Source organism: Entelurus aequoreus, linkage group LG01 (genome assembly GCF_033978785.1).
Source record: "Entelurus aequoreus isolate RoL-2023_Sb linkage group LG01, RoL_Eaeq_v1.1, whole genome shotgun sequence".
NCBI lineage: Eukaryota > Metazoa > Chordata > Actinopteri > Syngnathiformes > Syngnathidae > Entelurus > Entelurus aequoreus.
This window is the reverse complement of record NC_084731.1, coordinates 37,680,131-37,705,658: the sequence shown is the minus strand read 5'-3', so window position 1 is coordinate 37,705,658 and position 25,528 is coordinate 37,680,131. Positions and strand designations below refer to the sequence as shown.

Below are 25,528 nucleotides of genomic sequence, written 5' to 3'. Positions count from 1 at the left end.
TGTCAAGTTATTGTACTTTTTAAATTTTTTATAACTAATAATAGTAATAATGAATTATAATTACAGAAATAAACACTACCAAAGGCTTACTTATTGTTTGCTGTCTGCTTTGTCGTCCACAAGTTGCAGACATTCAAGCGTTTGTCCATCTTAAACATTGATTTATGTTTCTATACATTTACTCTCACACATTAAGAGCATTTGTGAACTGTTGAGAGCGATCTATAGTGCAACATTTGTTAGTGAATGAATGAAGATGAGAGATTATCATCACACTTCAACATCTCTAACATGTAAATGCTGCTTCTTTGCTAGGTCAGCATTGTATAAATGAAAATATGTTCTGAATTGCCGTGTACAAAAAAAGGCTTAATAAATATATAAACACATGTAAACTAGGAAGTAAATGTTTATTTTTTACCATCACCCAGAAGGCTTAGTGTCATAGACAGAAACAGGAAGTATGTCTGAGCTATGCGTTTGATCAATAAAGGGCTGATATATTGTTACATGTTGTTGTTCCTGCTTTGTCTACACAAGAGACAAACATAAGTTTTGATTAGTTTACGTGCATATTTGAGCGCCGCTCAGAGAATAATTAGATTGGGGAAAATGACGCTGATTGGCCAAAATGTGCGAGGAAGTTGCGGGCTGCGCATATTTTGCAAGGATTGATTTAAATTAGGGTGATTTGGCGCAATCGTGACATGACAAATTCCTGGAGGGACTGTTCTAAAATTTCCATTTAGCTTTCTTATAGTTTTTTTTAACAATATTTTGTTCATACTGTATGTTCAAATAAAGTGTCAAAGCAAATTATAGCATCAATGAAATGGATCAGCTGTAGTAGTCCCACTGATGTTATAACCGACATCTGTAGCGCTGCTTTAAAAATGGACGTTATTCCGTCCAATCACGTAACAGCAGAAAAAACAGCCAATTACAATGCAAGGAGGTGGGACTTAGACGGAAGTTGCAGCCAGAAGAGTAGTACAACAAACAGTTTTTTAGGTCATGAAAAGTGGAAAGGAATACGAATTTGAACGAGAGTATTTTTGTGTAGTTTTATTGTGGGATTGATTGTAGATTATTTTTAGAACTGCATATTAGCTACTTTCTCTAAGCACAGCCAGGCCAAGCAATCCTAAATTAAGCGTCTAACACAGGGGTAGGGAACCTGTGGCTCTTTTGATGACTGCATCTGGCTCTCAGATAAATCTTAGCTGACAATGCTTAACACGATAAGTAATTGGGGTTGGGTAGTTGGAATTGGGGGTTAAATCACCAAAAATGATTCCCGGGCGTGGCCGCCGCTGCTGCTCACTGCTCCCCTCACCTCCCAGGGGGTGAACAAGGGGATGGGTCAAATGCAGAGGACACATTTCAACACACCTAGTGTGCGTGTGACAATCATTGGTACTGTTGCGTCTGACCAGTCTCCCTCTCAGGGAATTAAAGTCACTGGTCAATCCCAAATTCTTTAGATGACATATATGCTGAGCAAGAAGGACCATCAAGACAGAATAGGAATATTATCGAGTTTTACTAAAGCGTTAGGAGACCAGTCCAATTGTCCTTGCATATCGACATCTCGAAGTGGTCTAACATTCAAACGGGAAGAGGCAACTTATTGAATACGAAAACAGCCCCTACCCTGTCCAGAAAGGAATACAGCCTCATTGTTCTAATACAGATAAGATAAAAAGGGAGTACTCCAACTCCCACATTCCAATGCCTAAAACAAAACACAGACATCTGCAGACAAAGAGAGACAAGCATACAGAGTATAAATGGAAAAATACTAGCTGATTTAAACATGACTATGAATAAAGAAAAAACTCTTAAACATATATGCATTCTCCACAGTACTTTAACTCTTTAACTTTAACGATAACTAATGAATAATTCCGCTGATAGTCAGTGTTAAAAATAACGTTCAAAATATAAAACATTCTCATGCATTTTAATCCATCCATCCGTTTTCTACCGCACCTGTTCAAGAAGTCGCATTAATGGTAAGACGTATTATACTTATTATTGGTTAGCTTCAGAATAACAATGTTATTAAAAAGAATAAGAGACTTATTATACTCTAAAAATGTTGGTCTTACTTACAAATGCACGCATTTAGTTGGGTTCGGTGTTAAATAATAATATATGGCTCTCACGGAACATACATTTTTTAATATTTGGCTTTCCCGACCCCCGGTCTAACGCGTCTGATTGACACATCATGACGTGTTCTTCTCCAGTCCTGTAGGTGGCGGTAACACGCCTTACAAAGTGTGCGCTAACTGGCAAACATGGAGTGTGGTCACTTGGCCCCGTTTCAAGTGGACTTGAACAGGGGGGGAAAAAAATGACCAAATTTGCTTGATTGCTACTTACATGTAATCCCTAGTTTGACCATAACCCTGCTAAGTGAGCTAGTAAGTAACGTTGCTGGAGGTGTTGCAGCCAACACACACTAACACAGCCCCCACACCCCACCCACCACCCCCCACCCCGCCCATGTGTTCAGGCGTCAGCTTGGTGCAGCTGACTTCCTGTGTGTTCCCTCTCTAACCCTTGTCTCCATCAGCTTGTGCCACTCCTCTCGCACAGCCCCTCCCCCCTCACCCCCGACTCACCCCTCAGACCGCCAGGGGCCGCCAACACTTCCCTAAGTGAACCCTGACCCCCGGACTTGCACGGCATTGTGGGCGCACACTAACCGGGCACCCGATTGTAGCCGTCCGCAAACGATCATCAGGCGTGTTGAAGATGGCGCAGGTGACGTTGCCTTCAAATGCTCGTCACAATGCGGTGCATCTCCTGCCCTTGAGCGTCCTCTCGGCCTCCGCCTGCCAGTCTGAGGGGCGACCGCCTCCCTCCCGGCCATGTTGATGCCTGCCTGACCGTCACGCGCTCGCTGTCGTCGCGCGTCTGAGAAGTTGCCGACCCGACACGACGCCACTTCTCAGACGTCCCAAAACGCGGCATTAAAGCTTGAGTAAGGAAAGCAAATCCATGGAGGTCAGGTTCCATTGGAGGCATCATAGTGGCTCACGCTAATGTCGCCATGGTTTGTTACCCCACCCCCCTCGCACATGTGAAGAACAGCTGCCACAACTCCGCCCCTTCCTCCACAGCCTCCTCCTCTTCCGAGATAATCTTCCTCCTTTCTGTTGCAGATTTTGAGTCACTGCTGCCAAACAGTTTTGAGTCTGAAGGACATGTATTCATTGCTCCCAGGTAGCTTGTGTGGAACATTTGGTGTTTTTATTGTGGCCCTTTTTGATCATCAGCAGGTGTTTTTTTGTTTTTTTTAACGGCACACCACCTCCACCGTTTCCTACATTGTGTGTTTGCATTGTACTGTACACTCTCACCAATGTGTCATCTTTACTATAAAATGTCGACTAGTCCTTCTGTGGATGGCGCTGCATGTTTACTGTGTGTACTATACATGTAGTACTAGGGGTGTAACTCTACCACCGTTTTTGTACGGTACTCGTTAGTGTTGTCCCGATACCAATATTTTGGTACGGGTACCAAAATTATTTTGATACTTTTCTAAAAAAAAAAAGGGACCACAAAAATTGCATTATTGGCTTTATTTTAACAAAAAAGCTTAGGGTACATTAAACATATGTTTCTTATCGCAAGTTTGTCCTTAAATAAAATAGTGAACATACAAGACAACTTGTCTTTTAGTAGTAAGTAAACAAACAAAGGCTCCTAATTTAGCTGCCGACATATGCAGTAACATATTGTGTCATTTATCATTCTATTATTTTGTCAACATTATGAGGGACAAACTGTAAAAATGTATTATTAATCTACTTGTTCATTTACTGTTAATATCTGCTTACTTTCTCTTTTAACATGTTCTATCTACACTTCTGTTAAAATGTAATAATCACTTATTCTTCTGTAGTTTGATGCTTTACATTAGTTTTGGATCATACCACAAATTTGGGTATCAATCCGATACCAAGTCGTTACAGGATCATACATTGGCCATATTCAAAGTCCTCATGTGTCCAGGGACATATTTCCTGAGTTTATAAACATAATATAATTTTTTTTTTTAAACGACAGAATATATTGTGGTGCCAAAAACTATCAACGTAATCATTGTAGTATTGTCTAGATACGCTCCTGTACTTGGTATCATTACAGTGGATGTTAGGTGTAGATCCACCAATGGCGTTTGTTTACATTGTGACGCCGGTGAGCTACGGTGTGTAGTGAAGCATGTTTAGCTATTCCTCGTCCTGCAGGGATGATACTTGTAAGAAACTTACTTTATTTGTCGCCATGGAGGCGAGGATTAGTGATTTAGAAGTAGCTAAAACACTGCCGACTGGGGCTGGACTTTAGCAGCTAGCTAGCTAGCCATGTCTTTAAAGCACCGCTTCCTGAGGGCGTTTCAGTGTTATAACTTCACCTTTATCGTTAGTTTTTAAGCCAAAATGCGTCTGTTCTCCCTTTTCTGTCTACACACTGTGTCTGATTGTAAGTACTCCGTGATTGTGCGCTACCGAACATGCTCGTCTGCTCGTAAACCAGCAATGACACGACGTGACTTCAACAGGGGAGCGGGGGGGTGGAGGACCGGTACTTTTCAGAGGCTGTATAGTACCAAATATGATTCATTAGTATCGCGGTACTATACTAATACCGGTATACCGTACAACCCTAGGCCTCATTTAGAGACTTGAATGAAAAAAGCTGTGCAATTGCACAAATTCTGGCTCTGCAACATTCTCCCTTTGTCACTGTGCGCCTTCATCTAAGATGCACACTCTGGGTGGAGCAACCTTTCAATGTGGGCGTTTCCTGTCAAATCTGGCCTTCCGCGTTTTCTCCCATCGACTTGAGTATATTTACTTCCACACGCCCGCGTAAGTGAAAACATTATATTTCAGAAAACTTACAAACCTGCTCTGTGGCCTTGTGGTTAGAGTGTCCGCCCTGAGATCGGTAGGTCGTGAGTTCAAACCCCGGCCGAGTCATACCAAAGACTATAAAAAGGGAACCCATTACCTACCTGCTTGGGACTCCGCATCAAGGGTTGGAATTGGGGGTTAAATCACCAAAATGAATCCCGAGCGCTACCACCGCTGCTGCTCACTGCTCCCCTCACCTCCCAGGGGGTGGAACAAGTCAAATGCAGAGGGTAATTTCACCACACCTAGTGTGTGTGTGACTATCCGTGGTACTTTAACTTTAAATATATTCTGACCGCTTCAATTGAGACACCTGCAAAAATTCACTGAGATGCTGCATTAACTATCAAAATATACACATGGCTTGTGAGTTGCCGTGTTCGAACATCCTGGCACTGACGGATGGTCATCACATCCGGACTGTGATCATTGAACAGTGTGAATATTTAAGAACAAATAAATATACAACCTCTGCAAATGTTGGAATCACCAGATTTAGTTGTTTACATTTGTAGAAAATAAAGCAGATAACAGACATGAGATAAAACTATAGTCATTTCAAATTGCAACTTTCTGGCTTTAAGAAACACTAAAAGAAATGAAGAATATAAATTGTGGTAGTCCGCAAGTTTCATTTTTAGATTAGAGTAGAATGAAATGATGAAATCATGAGCACACCCCAACACACCACTCGTACTTTGTTGCGCCACTTCGGCTTTTATAACAGCTTGCAGTCTCTGGAGCATGGATTTAATGAGTGACAAACAATTTCATCAATCTTGCTCCACCTTTCTCTGATTGCTGTTGTCAGATCTGCTTTGCAGGTTTAAGTCTTGTCATGGACCATTTTCTTCAATTTCCACCACACATGTGACATTCTTCTTTCTTTCTTTTTTTGTAGTTTATTTCAAACATGAAGACACTTACAGTATAATACATCACACAATTTCATATCATTTCTCTTTACATCATGTCTGAAAAGGAGTAGGAAGAAGCAAAGCGTATTTAATCTTACCCCTTTCCAACTTCAGAGCTTTTACATATACATATGTTCATTTACTGTCTTCTTTTTGTTACACAATTACATCAGTGAATGATTAATACAGCAGTTCTTGCAATATATAATTAAGTCAGTCATGATAAACATACTGAGAGGAAGAATATCCCGTTTTCAAAAAGGTTGAAGGTATTTCTCATAATTATTCTTCCTTGTTCTTTGTAAGCACAAATAATTGGAACAACCTCTTAAACTGGATCATATCAGTACATTGTTTAACTTATTTACTTAATCCATTCCATAGTTTAATTCCACATACTGATATGGCAAAGATTTTTAGTGTTGTACGAGCATACAAATGTTTTAAGTTAGTTTTTCTTCTAATGTTATTTTTCTCCTCTTTAGTTGAGAATAATTGTTGTACATTCTTGGGTAGCAGGTTATAGTTTGCTTTTTACATCATTTTAGCTGTGTGCAATTTTACCAAATCATTCAACTTCAATATTTTTGACTCATTGGATTGAGATCCGGACTATTTGCAGGTCACGACATTACAAGGAAAGTCCTTACAGTTTTTGCTCTGTGGCAAGATGCATTATCTTCTTGAAAAGTGATGTCATCATCCCCAAACATCCTTTTGAATGATGGAATGAGAACATTTTCCAAAATGTCAATGTAAACTTGTGCGTTTATTGAAGATGTAATGACAGCCATCTCCCCAGTGCCATTACCTGACATGCAGTGATTGTGGAAATGTGGAAATCTTCAGGCAGTCGTCTTCATAAATCTCATTGGAACGGTACCAAACATAAGTTCCAGCATCTGAGCATCATCACTTTGCCCAAGGCAGATTCATGATTCATCACTAAATATGTATTTCCCCCAGTCATCCATAGTCCAAGATTGCTTTTCCTTAGCCCATTGGAACCTTGGTTTTTCTGTTAAAGTGTTAATTACGGCTTTTGTTGATCTTTTCTGTATTCACATCCATTTCCTTTAGGCGGTTTCTTACGGTTTCTTACAGTTTGCTTACAGACGGTGACTCCTGTTTCTGCCCATTTGTTCTTTGATTTGCTGTGCATTTTCGGTTTTCAAGACATTAGATCTTTAAATTTTCTGTCTTGACGCTTTGTTTTCCTTGGTCTACCAGTCTGCTTGCCTTTTACAACCTTCCCATGTGGTTCGGTCCAGATTTGAGACACTGCTTTCTGTGAACAATCAACATCTTTTGAAACACTGCGTGATGATTTACCTTCTTGAGGAAGTTTGATAATCCTCTCCTTGATTTCTATTGACATATCTCGTGTTGGAGCTATGATTAATGTCAATCCAACTGGTGCAACTGCTCTCCAAGGTGTGAACACTCCTTTGTAACTGCAGACTAATGAACAGATTTCATCTGATGCAGGTGTTAGCTTTTGAGATTTACAGGGTGATTCCATATTTTGAGTAATATAATTATTTCATTCATTTTTAAAAATGTAACTGTTACTGACCACCACAATTCATAGTCTTGATGTATTTTAGTGTTTCTCAAAGCCAGAAAGTTGCCATTTGAAATGACTAGTTATGTGCTTTTTTGCTACAAAATTAAACAACTGAATTAAGACTGGTGATTCCATGGTTTCCAGGGGTTGTATAATGTAGCGCCTATCAATTGATTAGAATAATTCTCGACAGTTAATATCAAACTGTCTGCTGTCCAGCTAGCGCTCACAAGCACACACATAATCAGCTGTCTAAGCCCATCCCGACGCGTCACTGCTTCACAAACATGTGTAGCCTACATCACAAATAACATCAGGGTGGTTATAATAAGTAAGTAAATAAAGTTTTATCGACTGATTGTTGATTACATTAAGCCGGAAAAAGACTGGATGTGACCATGACAACACACGCACTGCCTGGATTGATACGGCCTCCTTTAAGGTAAAGTGTTATCTTTCAGATTTAAAGGTGGGCATGTCTAGAAGGTGGATTGGAAAATATGAATAAGAGAAACATGCGTAACTTCCAAGCACTTAAAAAAACACTTAAGTGCAAATGAAATAGTAGGGCCCTGAGTGAGGGACAGGAAGCGTTTTAGGCAAATCAGTGCAGTAATTCAGTTCCCGTAATGATGGATCATCATGGTGGAGTCGAAAAGCAAATGTCTCAATGTAGCTTTCCATCTATGTTCCTATGCTCATGAGTTTTGGTTAGCAACCGAAATATTAGGATCACGGGTACAAGCGGCTGAAGGGTGGAGGGTCTCACCCTAAGAGATAAGGTGAGGAGCTCTGAGTAAAAGCGCTGCTCATTCGCATGGCAAGGAGACAATTCAGATGCCTCCTGATCAATGCCTAGCCGGAAGGTGGGTGCTACAAGATCTAGGTCTTCCAACACGCCTGGGAACTCCTTGTTGGTTGAACTGAAAGAAGTGGCTGTGGAAGTCTGTACTGCGGAAAACTGATTATTGAAACTGTTAGTGTTGTACTTTTATAGAATTACCTGCCAGAAGGTGGAAGATTTGTGGTTTATTCAAAAAAGTATTCAAGCTGACAAACACGAAGTAGTTTTATGTTCCTGTATTGTACTCAAAATAAAACCGAAACTGAGGTATGAACCAAAATGTGAATGTAGGCATAGCGTTACACCCCTAAGTATGACTGTCCTCTATACCATATCAACATGATGCATACACTTAGGGTCTGATCCACATGAAAACTTAATACCTCTCAAAGATGATCTACTAAGCTCGTGTGCCAAGCTGGACGGACCTACCAATCACGGTGGGGGCTATGGCTTTCGGGGCGGGACATCAACCGGGCTTAATGCAAGCAGAGAAACATTTCTCAATGAGTGAAAGTGACAGCAGCGTTGCCATGGAGATTTCTCCCGTGCCTGGTTGGCTGCCTCGTTTCTAATGGGTACACCCGGACATTCGTTCCAGCGCGCTGCATTCACAACACTTACCTAAAAAAGTTTTTAAAGTTGCTGCCCAGCAGGACATTATACGCATTTATGTCGCTCTCTGACAAAATAAAACAAAGTGATGCGTACGCAGCGGGATAAAAGAAAAGTAAGGAACTCAATTATTGCGTCACATTATTTGTGGGTCATTATTTTTTATTTGCATGGCGCTATTTGCATTGCCTCGCACGATGAAAGCTGCATATATTTTTATTTTAATGTTTTTTTTGTTTCTATGATTACGTTACAACATCAACAACACCCCGGCAGATAACAAACACTCTGGGAGCAGTCGCCTTTTTGCACCTGCTATCCCGGTACTCTGTACCATCTACTAATGCTATGGTGATCATGTTATCATGAAAGAAATGAACATTCAGTGCAAAAACTAAGGGGACTGCTACCGGGCTGTTATCCGCCGGCCGTATAAAGAAGCGGAAATGACGTTTTCCGCGCATCGAGACGTTATCTGTACATCGGCTAAACACGACAGTGACACCAAGTGGAATTAAAATATATTCCACAGCCCCAAACATGTATTTTCTTATTATTTTATCATTGTTTATTTGTTCATCTTATTTTGTGTTAAAAAATAAAGACATTTGAGAAGATTATAATTTTTTTAACAAAGCTTTTTTGTTGAATACCTGATGCGGCCCAGCCTCACTGAGACTCTGCCTCCAGCGGCGCCAATGTACATTGAGTTTGAGACCCCTGATTTAGCATATCTAACCTGAAACTGTTAGCGGATGCTGCTTTGATTCTATATTTAGCACTTTTGGAATGGAAGTGCACACCGGCAGAGTTGCGCACAAATGACTGTGACGCAGTCAGAAGGATGCGGTATTTGCAATATGACAGACGATAAAGAAACAGAGAATCCTCATTTATGCTCATGTTGACAATCGACAAGTTTCTGTCAGAAATAAAAAATATTAGGCATATTGTCTGTCCAATAATTCCGTCTGTGAGCTGATGAATGACTTAAAGCCTGATTTGGAGACAGCCAACACCAAAACAATGATGTCAACAATGATGTCTACTGGAAAACACATGTCATATTGTCATGGCTCAGTGGGTAGAGTGGCCGCTTTGTAACTGGAGGGTTATTGGTTCGATCTCGGCTTGGTGAGCCCATGTCGAAGTTTCCTTGACCAAGACACTGAACCCCTAACTGCTCCTGATGGGTCGTGGTTAGAGCCTTGCATGGTAGCTTTCTGCCATCAGTATTCCACAATGCTGTTGTCCTTATTGTGCAGTGACGATGAAGCCTATTTTATTCTATTCCGACTTGTGACTTCTTCCCAAAAGGGAAAAACTGTGGTGGTCAGCCAAGCCGAGATGGCTGTTGTGCAGCTAACAGAGTGCGAAATATCTGAGTTCGCATTCAAGGGGCCTAGATCTTCCTGCAAAAAAGCAGATTCCTATATTTTATCAAAAAAAGATTTGTCGAGTGATATCAAGGATTATCCTTCGATGGAGTTCCCAGACATATTGAACTATCTCGTGCTACAGACATCATTTCACACGACAAAACAGATAAAAGCTTGGAAAAGCATGGAGGTCTACAACTTCTTTGTGTGTGGCTGGGTCAAGGAAATCAGTATCAAGACCATCGGGTAAATATGCATCGTTTTTACTCCGGTAAGGTTGCATTTCATGATTTAACTTTGCGTCTACAGACGTATTTGTTGCCTTTTTGCTGTTGCACGCGCTGTTTACCAGTATGCGTGTTTTTCCCGTCTTTATCAAAATATAACTATAGATGTCAACGTTGTGTATGTGCTGAAAGCTTCATTCATGATTGTTGCCTTTGGTAGAAGCTTAATTCTATTAAGTTTTGCTTTCTTTGGACTCGCCGAGTTGGGGCTTTACAACACACTCGTAGCAAAAATGCATTTAAGGAATACAAATAATATCAAAATAATAATTCAATGGGTAATAATAAAAGTGTATCAAACAAACCTTTAACGAAGTGATCACTGCCAACTCGTGCATTCTTCAGTTCTGCTCCCTTGAACTGGTGTCCACGCAACTTTTCTCGTCGTTTTTCGTGAAATACCGTACTCTTCCGCCTTTCTTCATTACCTCTCAAGAAACTTTAAAGAAATGTTTATCCTTTTTGCGATTTGAATGGTTCATAAAGCCGAAAACAACACAAGCATAGGGCGTTTTTCTTTGAGAAAGGTGAAATGGCCGCTCGTACCCATTGAGAACCGATGTTGGCTTGAAAAGCACGCATATTTAATGAGCCGGATGTGACGTCATTTAAATCCAAGCAATTGAAGATATATTACTAAGATGAATCTCCATGGTGACAGATCTTAGTATGTGCAAAATACCTATTATCAATTGCACACGGCAGTCTTCGTAGATCACTCGGAACACACCCACTAATCACTACACACAATTTTTATCATTTGCACACACGATTTAGCACTTTTTAGATCTTTCTAGATCAGACCCTAAGTGTTCAGTTCTTAACTGTACTTCAGTTGTCATGTTTTTGCTCTTCAGGGAGTACTGCAACGAACTGGAATTGTCCAACAACAACACGGAATTCCTGCTCAACTTTATTGCGCTCATGGAGAAAGTGACCCCGGACTCCAAACAATGTCAGTCTGACTCCACCTCTGTTCTGACTTTAATGTCACAGTGCGTTAAGGTTGTGGTCTTCAATGATGCAATTCAGTGCGAGACTTGATGAGGATGCTACACTAGTTTAGAATGAGCACTACTTTAGTGCTTTAAATATTGGGGAACCAGCCTGGACCGCTGCCATGTTGTTAGCATTACAGTGTAGAGCTGTGTGCACTTGCTAAAGTGACCAATTAGAATGAATTGCAATAACATTGAAGGTCTGATTCATTGAGTACAACTGGTGGTATGCAGGAAGCACCATCGTTTTATACTGCACATAGAATATGTATGAAATAACCATAAAAATATGTTAACCAAAAATGTGCTTAAAAGAAAACATTTATTTGCTGTAATACAGGGGTGTCAAACGTACGGCCCGAGGGCCGGCCCGAGGGCCGGCTCAGGCCCGCGAACAGGTTTTTATCCGGCCCGCGGGATGAGTTTGCTAAGTATAAAAATGAGCCAAAATTTTTGAATGAAAGAAACTGCTGTTCTAAATGTGTCCACTAGATGTCGCAATAGCAATTCTTTGTATCTTTGTAGATGATGCTACATATGTAAAAAAAAAAAAAAAAAAAAGACATGTTAGTGCACCAGTTGAGGAATATGAGCAAACTAACTACATAAATAACATCCTGTAATTTGATTTAGATTTTTTTTTTAATCTTGATGGATAAATTAACACCAATGAGTTGACTGATGAACATTATCACATAATTTATTCAGAAAATATAAATAACGACAAATAAAGGTAGAATACTATTAACCGAAACATATGAGTGTAAAAAAAACAACAGCAACATGATTTGTACATTTTCAGAATGTGCTTGTTCTATTTTTAAACAAACAAAACAGTCTGAAGTTGTCTTTATTTTTAAGTTAGCATGCCGTGATTTTACCAGTCCGGCCCACTTGGGAGTAGATTTTTCTCCATGTGGCCCCCGATCTAAACTGAGTTTGACATACTCCTGCTGTAATATAAGTGTTAAACTCTCCCTGTACGATACAAGCGCTAACGTGATACAGTGGTCCCTCGCCACATCGTGCTTCGAAGTTTGCGGCTTCAATCACAAATTTTGTTTTTTAAAGCATATTCAATGTATTTTCAAACATTTCATTTTTAGCATAACATGGCTAAATTAACTAAAAGTACTAATACCACAGTAGTGTTGCCCAACCAATGAGACCAAACCAATCAGACCACGCTGTTCAGTATCATGGCCCCTGATTGGAAGCCTCAGGCAGCATTACTATATTGGATTATCCATCCATTTTCTACCGCTTGTCCCTCTCGAGGTCGCGGGGGTGGCTGGAGCCTATCTCAGCTGCATTTGGGCGAAAGGCGGGGTACACCCTGGACAAGTCGCCACCTCATCGCAGGGCCAACACAGATAGACAACATTCACACACTAGGGCCAATTTAGTGTCAACGGATTAAAATAATTTAACGGTGTTATTTCATGGCTTTCATATTTGTAAAAAACTATTTTTAGAAGGTTATAAATAAGTGTGTTACGGTATAAGTCGTGGGTGTCAAACGTACAAGTTTAATCAGGCCCGCGAGATGAGTTTGCTAAGTATATAATTTTTAGCATTTTTAAGAATGTATAGCAATTTTTTCATGAAAGAAACTGCTGTTCTAAAAAATTCCACTGGATGTCGCAATAGCAATTCTTGGCAAGCAAACGGGTAGATTGCACTTGCGCAGTGTCGCTTTTCAGGATCCTTGTCTGTGAGTGACCCAGAACAACAAAAGAAGAAGAAGACAAGGAACGGTGTCAGTGTCGTCAAAACAATGTTGTCACGGTCAAGAGTTCTCTACAATTTTTTTAATGTCCAGAGACACCGAAAGTGACACATTAATTAGTTCTCTCTCGAGCAGGCAAACGATGCTCCTCTTTTTGTTGTTGTTGTTGTTCCGGGTCACTCACAGACGAGGATACGGAAAAGAGACAGTGCGCATATGAAATCCACCATATCTCCAAACATTGAACGGGGAATGTTTTAATTCCTATTTTTGATTTTCAAGCACATTAATAGATTAATGGATAACGATCCATTTTCTGTTTTTTGTTTTTTATTATCAAACCTAAAAAGGGGGGGAAATTCATTTTTATGTTAAATATTTGTTCTATTGCAGACAAGAACAGATTGCCATATTTGATTATTATTGATTATCGATCATCTATTTAGTTTTTTGTTCCATCCCAAAGAGTCTGTGACTTACAGTTTAATGGCTTTGTAGATACGCTCAGGTAAAAGTATAACTTCATTGTGTCCTTTTTTATGTCTTTGAAACTGCACCAATTTTTCCTCAGAAGTCTCAACTAACTTAAAGTGTTTTGTCCAGAGGATTATGTGTAATGTGTACATTATCAGAATATGTTTTTTCTATTTTTATTTTTAAAACAAACAAAACAATCTAAAGTTGTCTTTGTTTTTAAGTTATTATACCATAAGATTGTTTTCCATGCGGCCCCTGAGCTTAAATGAGTTTGACACCCCTGGTCTAAGTATGAAAATATTTGCTTTATACTTAATAATTCCTATTTTGTATTTAATTTCCCAAAGTCAGGCCCGTAACCAATTAAGAGCGATAAACGAGGGATTACTAGGCATGCAAAGATAAATATTTTTGAACGACTGACAGATTACTATATTCGTGTTGTTGAGTATTTTTACCCAAAACAGTTATTTCTTACAGTTGCTTTCAGGATTAAAGTGTAGATAAACTGTTTTTATCATGTGCAAAAACATCACAGAACTATTTTATGGGCACTAAAAGCCTGAAATCGTATCAACCTATCGTTGCCTAAACGTAATAACAATGATCCTGACCCTGTTATATTCCTTTTTTGTGGATTTAGCTGCAAGTATTTGGATGCAAATGCAAGTTGTGATACCTGTATTTATTTAGCGGAGTGTTCCTCGCTCTCTTTAGGTGACAATTTGCTGCTTCACAACCTGATCCTGGACACGGGCATCATCAGGCAGCTGGTGGACAAAGTGTGGAAGAACAAAGACTTGAACACGTTAGTAAAAGTGCATTCTGGTCTGGAGTGGACCAACATCTGCAGGATGCAGGCTCCTTAGCTTAGCTTGCTAGATAGCTAGCCAACAACGGAGAGACATTCATGAAGTTTGGTTCTTTTATGAATTTATTATGGGTCTACTGAAAATGTGACCAAATCTGCTGGGTCAAAAGTATACATACAGCAATGTTAATATTTGGTTACATGTCCCTTGGCAAGTTTCACTGCAATAAGGCGCTTTTGGTAGCCATCCACAAGCTTCTGGTTGAATTTTTGACCACTCCTCTTGACAAAATTGGTGCAGTTCAGCTAAATGTGTTGGTTTTCTGACATGGATTTGTTTCTTCAGCATTGTCCACATGTTATCAATGGGGTTTAAGACAGGACTTTGGGAAGGCCATTCTAAAACCTTAATTGTAGCCTGATTTAGCCATTCCTTTACCACTTTTGACGAGCGTTTGGGGATCTGACATCACATGGACAAAGATAAGACCTTATGGAGGAAAGTTCTGTGGTCAGATGAAACAAAAATTGAGCTGTTTGGCCACAATACCCAGCAATATGTTTGGAGGAGAAAAGGTGAGGCCTTTAATCCCAGGAACACCATGCCTACCGTCAAGCATGGTGGTGGTAGTATTATGCTCTGTGCCTGTTTTGCTGCCAATGGACCTGGTGCTTTACAGAGAGTAAATGGGACAATGAAAAAGGAGGATTACCTCCAAATTCTTCAGGACAACCTAAAATCATCAGCCCGGAGGTTGGGTCTTGGGCGCAGTTGAGTGTTCCAACAGGACAATGACCCCAAACACACGTCAAAAGTGGTAAAGGAATGACTAAATCAGGCTACAATTAAGGTTTTAGAATGGCCTTCCCAAAGTCCTGACTTAAACGTGTGGACAATGCTGAAGAAACAAGTCCATGTCAGAAAACCAACAAATTTAGCTGAACTGCACCAATTTTGTCAAGATGAGTGGTCAAACATTCAACCAGAAGCTTGCCAGAAGCTTGTGGATGGCTACCAAAAGCGCCTTATTGCAGTGAAACTTGCCAAGGGACATGTAAGCAAATATTAACATTGCTGTATGTAAACTTTTGACCCAGCAGATTTGGTCACATTTTCAGTAGACCCATAATAAATGTATTAAAAAAAAAACTTCATGAATGTTTTTTGTGACCAACAAGTATGTGCTCCAATCACTTTATCACAAAAAAATAAGAGTTGTAGAAATTATTGGAAACTCAAGACAGCCACGACATTATGTTCTTTACAAGTGTATGTAAACTTTTGACCACGACTGTGTTTTCTTCCCGAGGAACTTAGCTAGCTCGATTTGGTGTGGTTTTGTTGTTATTGCTGCTATTTTTTCCTTTTCTGTACATAAATAATTGATACGTTGTTTTTATCAGCACTTTGCCTGTCCTTGCTTTTAAATGGGCAAAAGTTCAATTATATATATACATTGTAAATACATATTTATGAATGAACTAGTCATCTTTATTGTTAGTTAGCACGTGACTAAAAATATCTCAAGCTGAAATTAAAAGCCAATGGCTGAATTGGAGCCACTGAATACGCTTCATCCTCCGATTAGTCGACTAATCGTTAAAATAGTCGATAACTAGCCGACTATTCGAACTAGTCGTTAGCTGGTGTAACTCTTTGTCTCTGGTCCGTGTAGCATTTACATTTGTCCTTCATTCAACCGAACTGGGCCAGAGCTCTGAATCGGTCTGCTGGTTGGGTGCAGGCCAGGGTTCGGACCTTGACCAAACACAGCAGAGTTCTTATAAGCAAGTGTTGTGGTAAAGTGATGGACGTCTGTATTATTGATCAGGTATGGCTTCCTGGCCGTGTTTGCTGCCACTGACGGAGGAGTAACCAGAGTGTTCCCCAACAAGTGAGAGTCCTTATCTTTTCCAAGTCTTTGTGAAGTCGTCGTCTTCTCTTCACGTCTTTCTGTGTGCGCTCTCTAAATGTCAGAGCGGCAGAGAGCTGGGAAGAAGACCCCGAGCCGTTTAACGCCAGCTTTTACCGCCGCAGTCTGGACAACAAGGGCTACATCTTCAGAGCGCCTCATCGCACAGGTGAGTGACGGCATCAGCAGTGCAGCCGCACACCTGCTCACGCGCTCCTTCATCGCTCCCTGCAGTCCGAGACGAGCTTCTCAACCCGGACAACGACACCATCGGCATCCTTGTCAGCACGGCGGTGGACATCACGGTGGGAGGGAAGACCATCAAACCAGCGGGTTGGTGGCACTTTTTTTTTTTACAGCGCAAACTTATTTCAGTCGTTCTTAATCCAACGCCTGCGTGTTCCTGAGTAACTTTGCTTTGTGTTAGTTGTTGGAGTCAAACTGGACCTTGAAGCCTGGGTGGACAAGTTCAAGATTCTTGCCAGTAACCACACTGACAACCGCCAAGGCTCACACACGGTATTGAAGCACATACGCGTAATTATATGCACATATTCATATATGCACATGTACACATACATACACACACACACATAAGCACACACGTATATATGGTTGTGTAAATGGTCAATAAAAACAGAATACAATGATTTGCAAATCCTTTTCAACTTATATTCAATTGAATAGAATGCAAAGACAAGATATTTAATGTTCGAACTGAGAAACACTTTTTTTTTTTGCAAATAATCATTAACTTAGAATTTAAAGGCAGCAACACATTGCAAAAAAGTTGGCACAGGGGCATTTTTACCACTGTGTTACATGGCCTTTCCTTTTAACAACACTCAGTAAACGTTTGGGAACTGAGGAGATCAAATGTTGAAGCTTTTCAGGTGGAATTATTTCCCATTCTTGCTTGATGTACAGCTTAAGTTGTTCAACAGTCCGGGGGTCTCCGTTGTCGTATTTTAGGCTTCATAATGCGCCACACGTTTTCAATGGGAGACAGGTCTGGACTACAGGCAGGCCAGTCTAGTACCCGCACTCTTAGACTACGAAGCCACGCTGTTGTAACACGTGGCTTGCTGAAATAAGCAGGGGCGTCCATGAAAAATACCTTGCTTGGACGGCAACATATGTTGCTCCAAAACCTGTATGTACCTTTCAGCCTTAATGGTGCCTTCACAGATGTGTAAGTTACCCATGTCTTGGGCACTAATACACCCCCATACCATCACAGATGCTGGCTTTTCAACTTTGCGCCTATAACAATCCGGATGGTTCTTTTCCTCTTTGGTCCGGAGGACACGACGTCCACAGTTTCCAAAAACAATTTGAAATGTGGACTCGTCAGACCACAGAACACTTTTCCACTTTGCATCAGTTGTTTTCTGAAGTGTTCCTGAGCCCATGTGGTGATATCCTTTTCACGCTGATGTTGGTTTTTGATGCAGTACCGCCTGAGGGATCGAAGGTCACAGGCATTGCCGCTTACGTGCAGTGATTTCTCCAGATTCTCTGAACCTTTTGATGATATTACAGACCTAATATGGTGAAATCTCTAAATTCCTTGCAATAGCTAGTTGAGAAATGTTGTTCTTAAAACTATTCGACAATTTGCTCAGGCATTTGTTGACAAAGTGGTGACCCACGCCCCATCTTTGTTTGTGAATGACTGAGCATTTCATTGAAGCTGCTTTTTTACCCAATCATGGCACCCACCTGTTCCCAATTAGCCTGTTCACCTGTGGGATGTTCCAAATAAGTGTTTGATGAGCATTCCTCAACTTTCTCGGTCTTTTTTGTCACTTGTGCCAGCTTTTTTGAAACATGTTGCAGGCATCAAATTCCAATTTAGCTAATATTTGCAAAAAATAACAAAGTTTACCAGTTGGAACGTTAAATATCTTGTCTTTGCAGTCTATTCAATTGAATATAGGTTGAAAAGGATTAGCAAATCATTGTATTCTGTTTTTATTTACGATTTACACAACGTGCCAACTTCACTGGTTTTGGGTTTTGTACATACAGTAATACGCACACAGACATAAGCACACATACATATGCACATGTACACACACATAAGTACACATACACACATACATACAGTATATGCACATGTACACATTAAAATGAGTGTATACACACACACATACCCAAACATACAGGTGCTGCTCAATAAATTACAATATGACCATTGTCATATTGTAATCTATTGAGCAGCACCTGTATATGCTCACACTACAACACATTTATTGACACGCCACTGTACAATATTCTCAATTATTGACATGCTACTGTACAATATTGTCAATATGATAATGTTTCTATAATCAAATTAAACACTTGGCTTTCCAAGTATCACCATAATGACCAACATTAAAATACAGTAGTATAGTAGGCCTAAATATTCATAAAAAACAAGGCAGGGGTTTTATTTAATAAGTACTTATAATATTTTGGCCACTGTAACATTACACACAGTTTGAACAGTAACACTCGGGTTTAATATCTCATTAAGTGATTCTCTGGCATACCACTAGACAAGGCCTGCGTACCATTAGTGGTACGCAAACCACAGTTTGAGAATCACTGCTCTTATATATATACATATACAAATGAGTGCGGTCAAATTATTTTATATTTTATAATTTTCTAATCAATTATTTACACTTTTGAATTTGGATTAATCAGTTTAATACTCGCTTGCACAGGTTTAATTAAATCAATATTTTTGACACAAATGCAATTGTATTGTCAGACTGTCATACGGGAACTTTGATAAAAAAAAAATGGTTTACTTCAATGTACGTCATTAATTTGCTCAAAAATTGGTAACCATTTTATCTAAATTACTGTTGAGGTTTATTTTGAAATTAGTGAGCAAACCAGTCGGAGTTTCCTCGCTCATCTTTGCACTGGCTTATACATTGGCCTCATCACTGTCCACCTTTTAGGTAACCATCCGCCGTTAAGGCAAAGTCAAAATAAATTGTGTGTGATGAATCTTCGTATGTGCATGATGAATGCAATATTTTTTTGTTATCAATCACATGGGTTAACTCGCTATTTTTGACAGCCCTATTACAAATATGAGCATTTGCTTTTGTGATGACCACACATGCGCACAAACTAACATATATTCAAAAATATATATTCACATTAGTGTCATTTCTTCTGAATTATATGGTATTTTAATCATTTCTAGGGCTGAAACCATTAATCGAGTGGAAGAAGGTTTGTATTTATAGTATGTTGCTATGATTAATATTGAAATGAGTGTAACGAATAAAAATGAACAACTCTGGACGGCATGGAGTGCTCGAAATTATAATATGCAAAGAAGAGCAATTCAATGTCGATGATTAAAAAAAAGAGAATGAAGGTTATAGCAAGGAGAAAAAATTTTGTTTGATTGAACTATTTTATGTAAAATACGCATTGAGGCTATAAAGTGTGTTTTATCCGATTACTCGATTAATGGAACAAAATAATTGATCGATCACAGGATTAATAAAGTAATTGATAGCTGCAGCCCAATACATTTCTTCCACTGAATTAGAAACACAATCAAAATATAGATGGATTGTTATAATAATGAAATAAGAATGTTTAAAACCAACCTTTTCCGTGTTTAATTTTCGTACATTCACGTTTCCATTTTTTTGAACGTATAGATTGCAACATTGTGAGTTTTGAAATGTACACGTGCAACAACACTGACTATTATGTAGTGATAATAATTAATTCAGTTTTTCAATGACTTCATTGACAAAAACAACATACTGTACATACAGTAACTTTCTTCATGGTAATTAGCACACACAAGTTACTTTATTAGGTACCAATGCAAACAAGTGCAACCAAAATATTAGAAACATTTGTCAGAATGATACACTAATCTTTGTAAAGACATCATATTCCTACATCTTGTACCTAAAGAAGTATTTTATGTTTTCTATTATCTAGGGATGGGAATTAAAAAACGGTTCTTGTTCTGTTCCCAATGTATCATGAATCATTTGCCATTTGGTCTAGCGGTTCTCTTAACGGTTCTTCCGGGTGGGGATGACGTCATTACGCAACGTGCAGAGTGACGTCAGCAACATGGCGTGGAAAAAGCGCACCAAAGTTTGCAGACATTTTGATAAAAAAAGATTGCAACAGTGCTACTTTTAATAATTCCGAGGTTGCTATTTCATCAAGAGGAGGACATACCAGCAATACGCTGAAACATTTAAAAATACAACATGCAATGAATGTGCCGTTTTTGAACCGCACCAATCTCAAAAGTAGCACTTGGCCAGGAAAGACAAATGTCACCGAGAAGTGACTAAGTTTGTGGTCAAAAGCTTACAACAATTTGCCACATAGATGCTCCTTCGGTAGGTGAATGTTTAATTTTAGTCAGAGAAAAGTTGCATGTTTTCCTCCAACCACATTTTCTCTCAGTCGTCATATCATACAGGTAAAAGTGACATATGTCAAGCCTCTATTTAATACAACTTTGATGATCATGGCTTACAGTTTACATTTTCTGAGATGTTCAATTCCAGGTTTTCGCAAGCTGGAAGCAATAAACATCAACATTATATCAAAAGAAGGTTTAAAATATCTCATGTTGCGTGTCATGAGCCCATGTCATTATATAAGTTTCACCTTGTAAATCTAAACAAACCTTTGCACAGTATATTGCACGGTATATTTTCAATAGGTATCGCTGACAAAGATTCTTAAAAGTTTTTAAAATGTTACGAAATTTAATTTCCACATCTTTTGTTTTGTTAAATTCTACAGAATTTCTTTTTAAAATGTATTTTGAAAAGTTTTTTTCTATGCTATGTGCCTCTTAACCCTCCTGTTATTTTACGGGTCAAATTGACCCGTTTTAAAGTTTGAAGATCTATGAAAAATAGTTGAAAGTAATCTTTTTAGTATGAAACTTCTTCTGATTGTCTTAATTAGTGTAATCAATGTATGATATGAAAATTTTTCCTCTTGCATATTTGCAACCACCCCCTGCATGTTTATATCACATCGTTACTGTTCGAGTCAATTTGACCCAGCAGTCAAACTGGAGGTAAAAGGGTGTCAGAAATGTCAGACTATTTCTTTCTTTGCAACTGTCAGACATATTTTACCCCAATCGCACACACACACACGCACACAGGTGCAAGTGTTATAACTTTTGGCGAGGACCATTTATGTTCTCGTGGGAAAACTCCACCCACATTCAGTTAACACTCAACCGGGTAGGGGCAAAACATATAAAATATTCTCTGCATAGGAGTCCTACCAACACGACACTCTGTCAGGCAGACCTTTACAAAATGAGCAGCAGGAGCAAAAGGTCGTCTGTCCGTGATACTCTGGAAGTCATCATTGATTATGACAGTGAAAGAGAGGAGGATGAAGACTATCTTAGGCAAAATTCTGATTCCAAATATTAAAATTATGAACCAGATGAGGGAATTATCTAGTAAAATAAAATATAAAATAAAATATATATTTATAGCTGCACCTTATTGCTCTTTTAACCTGCACTACAACGAGCTAATGCAACAAAATGTCATTCTTATCTGTACTGTAAAGTTAAAATTTGAATGACAATAAAGGAAGTCTAAGTCTAATTACTATTCTTATTCTTCCATTCATGTCAAAAAATGGTAAAACACAGGGGTGTTCATCCCCAAAATAAGCACCAGGCAAAACTGTCTTGCAGAAAACATAATAAAGACAGCCCACTCTGATGGCAGTGCCTCATGTGACTGACATCAAGTCAACTTTTGAGCTGATCATGCCAGATTCAATACAGAAAATCCTTCTGAAAATTAATAATATAAAAGGGAGGCTTATTTTTTAGAGAAGTGGAAGGAGCTGGGCAAAACACATTTAAGTGCGTATTTGGGGCTCCTCATTTTGGCTGGGTGAATTGACAGCCAGTCTGTGGAATGCAAAGACAGGCAATGCTATATTTTGAGCCACAATGTCTCTAAAGACTTCTCGCATTTTCTTCAGAGTAATTGAGGCGGACAGTGTGGGACAAGTGGGTAGAGCAACTTCCACTACTCTATAAACCAGGCCCTAATATCAGAACTTTTGAAAGGCTGGTGGCATTCCAAGGTCACTACCCATTTTTGCAAAACATGCCTTCCAAACGAGCTAAATATTTGGTTACCTTAAATAATGATAGACTAGTTAGTAATGGAGTTAGTAAAAAAAATATTAACAATGCTTGTTAGGATTTTTTGGGGTTTCGGACATCTTTTGGATAACTAAACATGCAGGGGGTCAAATCGACCCAGGAACACCATTGCTGTTCCTGACAAATGAACATAACAGGAGGGTTAAGACCTCACTGTTGGCTTTCTAAGGCCATGTTAGTCCTAAACCAGGGGTGTCAAACTCATTTTAGCTCAGGGGCCGCATGGAGGAAAATCTATTCCCAAGTGGGCTAAAATCATGGCATGATAACTTAAAAATAAAGACAACTAAAGCTTGTTTTCTTTGTTTTACTTTGGCCAAAAATAGATAGTACTTTATTAGTTCCCTCAGGAAAGAACAAGCACATTATGAAAACGTACAAATCACAAATAATCCTTTGGACAAAACACTTCAAGTTTGTTGAAAATTCTGAGGATATTGGTGCAGCTTCAAAAACACAATGAGCTTAGACTTTGTCTCAGTGTATCTACAAAGCCAGGATTAAACTTTAAATCACAGTCTTTCTGGGATTGAATCCAGTGCTAACTCAACAAACCGTAAGAAACAAAGGTAAAAACGATTCAAAAGGTTTAAGTTCACTTTTCTCGTGTTTGACAGAGACATTTTGGGGCAACGAGGGTGCCAAATGAATATGTGTTCGAAGCAGAAGACATGAAACGGCAGGTTTTAAGTTTCATGTGGGTCGAGGAGGAGGAGGAGCCAGAGTCACCCTTTACTGTGTACCTCTTGCTTGGCCCCGGTATAAACCATTTGCTTGCCTAACAGAATTTCTGTTGTGACATCCAGTGGACACATTCAGAACAGCAGTTTCTTACGTTAAAAAAAAAAAAAAAAGCAGCTAATTTTTATACTTGGCAAACTCATCACGCGGGATGGGAAAAACCTGTTCGGCCGTACATTCGACACCCCTGCTCTAAACTAAACAAAATGTATGCTAATCAATCTTTTTCTTATCTTTTTTTCCAAATAAGAAAGGATAGGAGAACCGTTGAAGAATTGTTACGCAGAATCGAAAGTGGAATCGGAACCGGGAAAATCGTATCAATTCCCATCCCTACTGTTATCAGATGATTATAATTATTAATAACTGCTCATGTGTGACAGTGTGGACCAAACAAGGGCTGTGAGATGGACTGTGAAGCCAACAGTGACGTGAGTGTTCTTCATCTTCACCAGAACTTCATCTTCTGCTCGTTAGCATATGAATTGTTTGCAGGACCTGCTGTGTTATTTGGTGGACGACGGAGGCTTCCTGATCATGTCCAACCAGAAGGACGACTGGAACAAGGTGCAGCTGACGTCCATCAAGGACACTTTTCATACCATCGTCCCCCCCCCCCCCGCCCCCCCGCTGACCCCACTGCATGCCGTCCACAGGTGGGCATGTTCTTCAGCGACGTGGACCCCTACTTGATGTTCGCGCTCTACAACAACTCCTTCTACAACCGCAAGCAGTCCTTTGACTACCAGTCAGTTTGTGAGCGTGTGCCCAACAGCGAGGCTGGAGCTGCACCACGAGGAGTCTTTGTGGTACCGACGTGCCCTTGAGCCAGGTTTGTGGAGAGCATGCAACCTGTTCTAAGCTCTCATTCTTGCTTCCGCAGCCCACAATCGCAGATTTCGTCAACTTGGCTTGGTGGACGTCTGCAGCGGCATGGTGAGGACTCAAGCCAACTAATATTAATATTATTATTATAGTATTCCGTTAACGTGATGATAAGTTGGTCATAATGCAGCTGCAACGACTAAAAATGAAATTATATTTGTGCTTCTTGTCCGCAGGTCATTTTTCCAGCAGTTCATTTATGGACTGGCTTACCATAGCTGCTTTGTCACAGGTAAAATACTATTTATGTTCATGTTTCTTTTTTGTCATTACCTTTCCAAGCCAAAAAGTACTTTATTAGCATAGAGTTTGATTGTTTGTTTGTAATAAGACTTTTCTAGATCTTATCTCCTGTTGTTTTCTTTTTTTGAATCTGCACTGAAGCTACTGCCATAGTAGTTATGGCAATTGTATGATTATCTCATTCCTTCTGTGGGAAATTGAAGCAGATAGCATTCAAAAAGAGTATGACCTATGAATCATTTATCGTGTGTGTGTGTGTGTGTGTGTGTTCTGGCAATGCTTACTTAAAGGCCTACTGAAATGAATTTTTTTTATTTAAACGGGGATAGCAGATCTATTCTATGTGTCATACTTGATCATTTCGCGATATTGCCATATTTTTGCTGAAAGGATTTAGTATAGAACAACGACGATAAAGTTTGCAACTTTTGGTATCTGATAAAAAAAGGCTTGCCCCTACCGGAAGTAGCGTGACGTAGTCAATTGAACATATACGCAAAGTTCCCTATTGTTTACAATGATGGCCGCATGAAGTGAGAGAGATTCGGACCGAGAAAGCGACAATTTCCCCATTAATTTGAGCGAGGATGAAAGATTTGTGGATGAGTAAAGTGCAAGTGAAAGACTAGTGGGGAGTTGAAGCTATTCAGATAGGGAAGATGCTGTGAGAGCCGGGGGTGACCTGATATTCAGCTGGGAATGACTACAACAGTAAATAAACACAAGACATATATATACTCTATTAGCCACAACACAACCAGGCTTATATTTAATATGCCACAAATTAATCCTGCATAAAAACACCTGCGTGTTTGTTACGCTAGCTCCTAGCTCCTCTGCTAGCTCCTAGCTCCATAGAACACGCCAATACAATTCAAACACCTGATCAACACACACAAATCACTCAGCCCAAAAGACCGTTCACCTAACCCAAGGTTCATAAAGCTTATATATTTTTAAAAAGTTACGTACATACGCAAAAA

General features: G+C 39.5%; 1 protein-coding gene across 3 annotated transcripts in view; it reads left to right on the top strand.

The window, feature by feature from the left end:
* The window catches only part of cacna2d2a (calcium channel, voltage-dependent, alpha 2/delta subunit 2a), a 567,930-nt gene that overhangs the window by 528,022 nt on the left and 14,380 nt on the right, over window positions 1-25,528 (top strand). For all 3 annotated transcript variants that reach the window (XM_062049868.1, XM_062049860.1, XM_062049852.1), the window contains 12 exons: window positions 3,174-3,234; window positions 11,401-11,498; window positions 14,465-14,555; window positions 16,391-16,453; window positions 16,537-16,640; window positions 16,706-16,804; window positions 16,899-16,990; window positions 23,801-23,848; window positions 23,913-23,984; window positions 24,074-24,226; window positions 24,301-24,353; window positions 24,479-24,534. In XM_062049868.1, coding sequence (XP_061905852.1) covers window positions 3,174-3,234; window positions 11,401-11,498; window positions 14,465-14,555; window positions 16,391-16,453; window positions 16,537-16,640; window positions 16,706-16,804; window positions 16,899-16,990; window positions 23,801-23,848; window positions 23,913-23,984; window positions 24,074-24,226; window positions 24,301-24,353; window positions 24,479-24,534 — 990 coding nt within the window. The remainder of the gene's footprint in view (window positions 1-3,173; window positions 3,235-11,400; window positions 11,499-14,464; window positions 14,556-16,390; window positions 16,454-16,536; window positions 16,641-16,705; window positions 16,805-16,898; window positions 16,991-23,800; window positions 23,849-23,912; window positions 23,985-24,073; window positions 24,227-24,300; window positions 24,354-24,478; window positions 24,535-25,528) is intronic.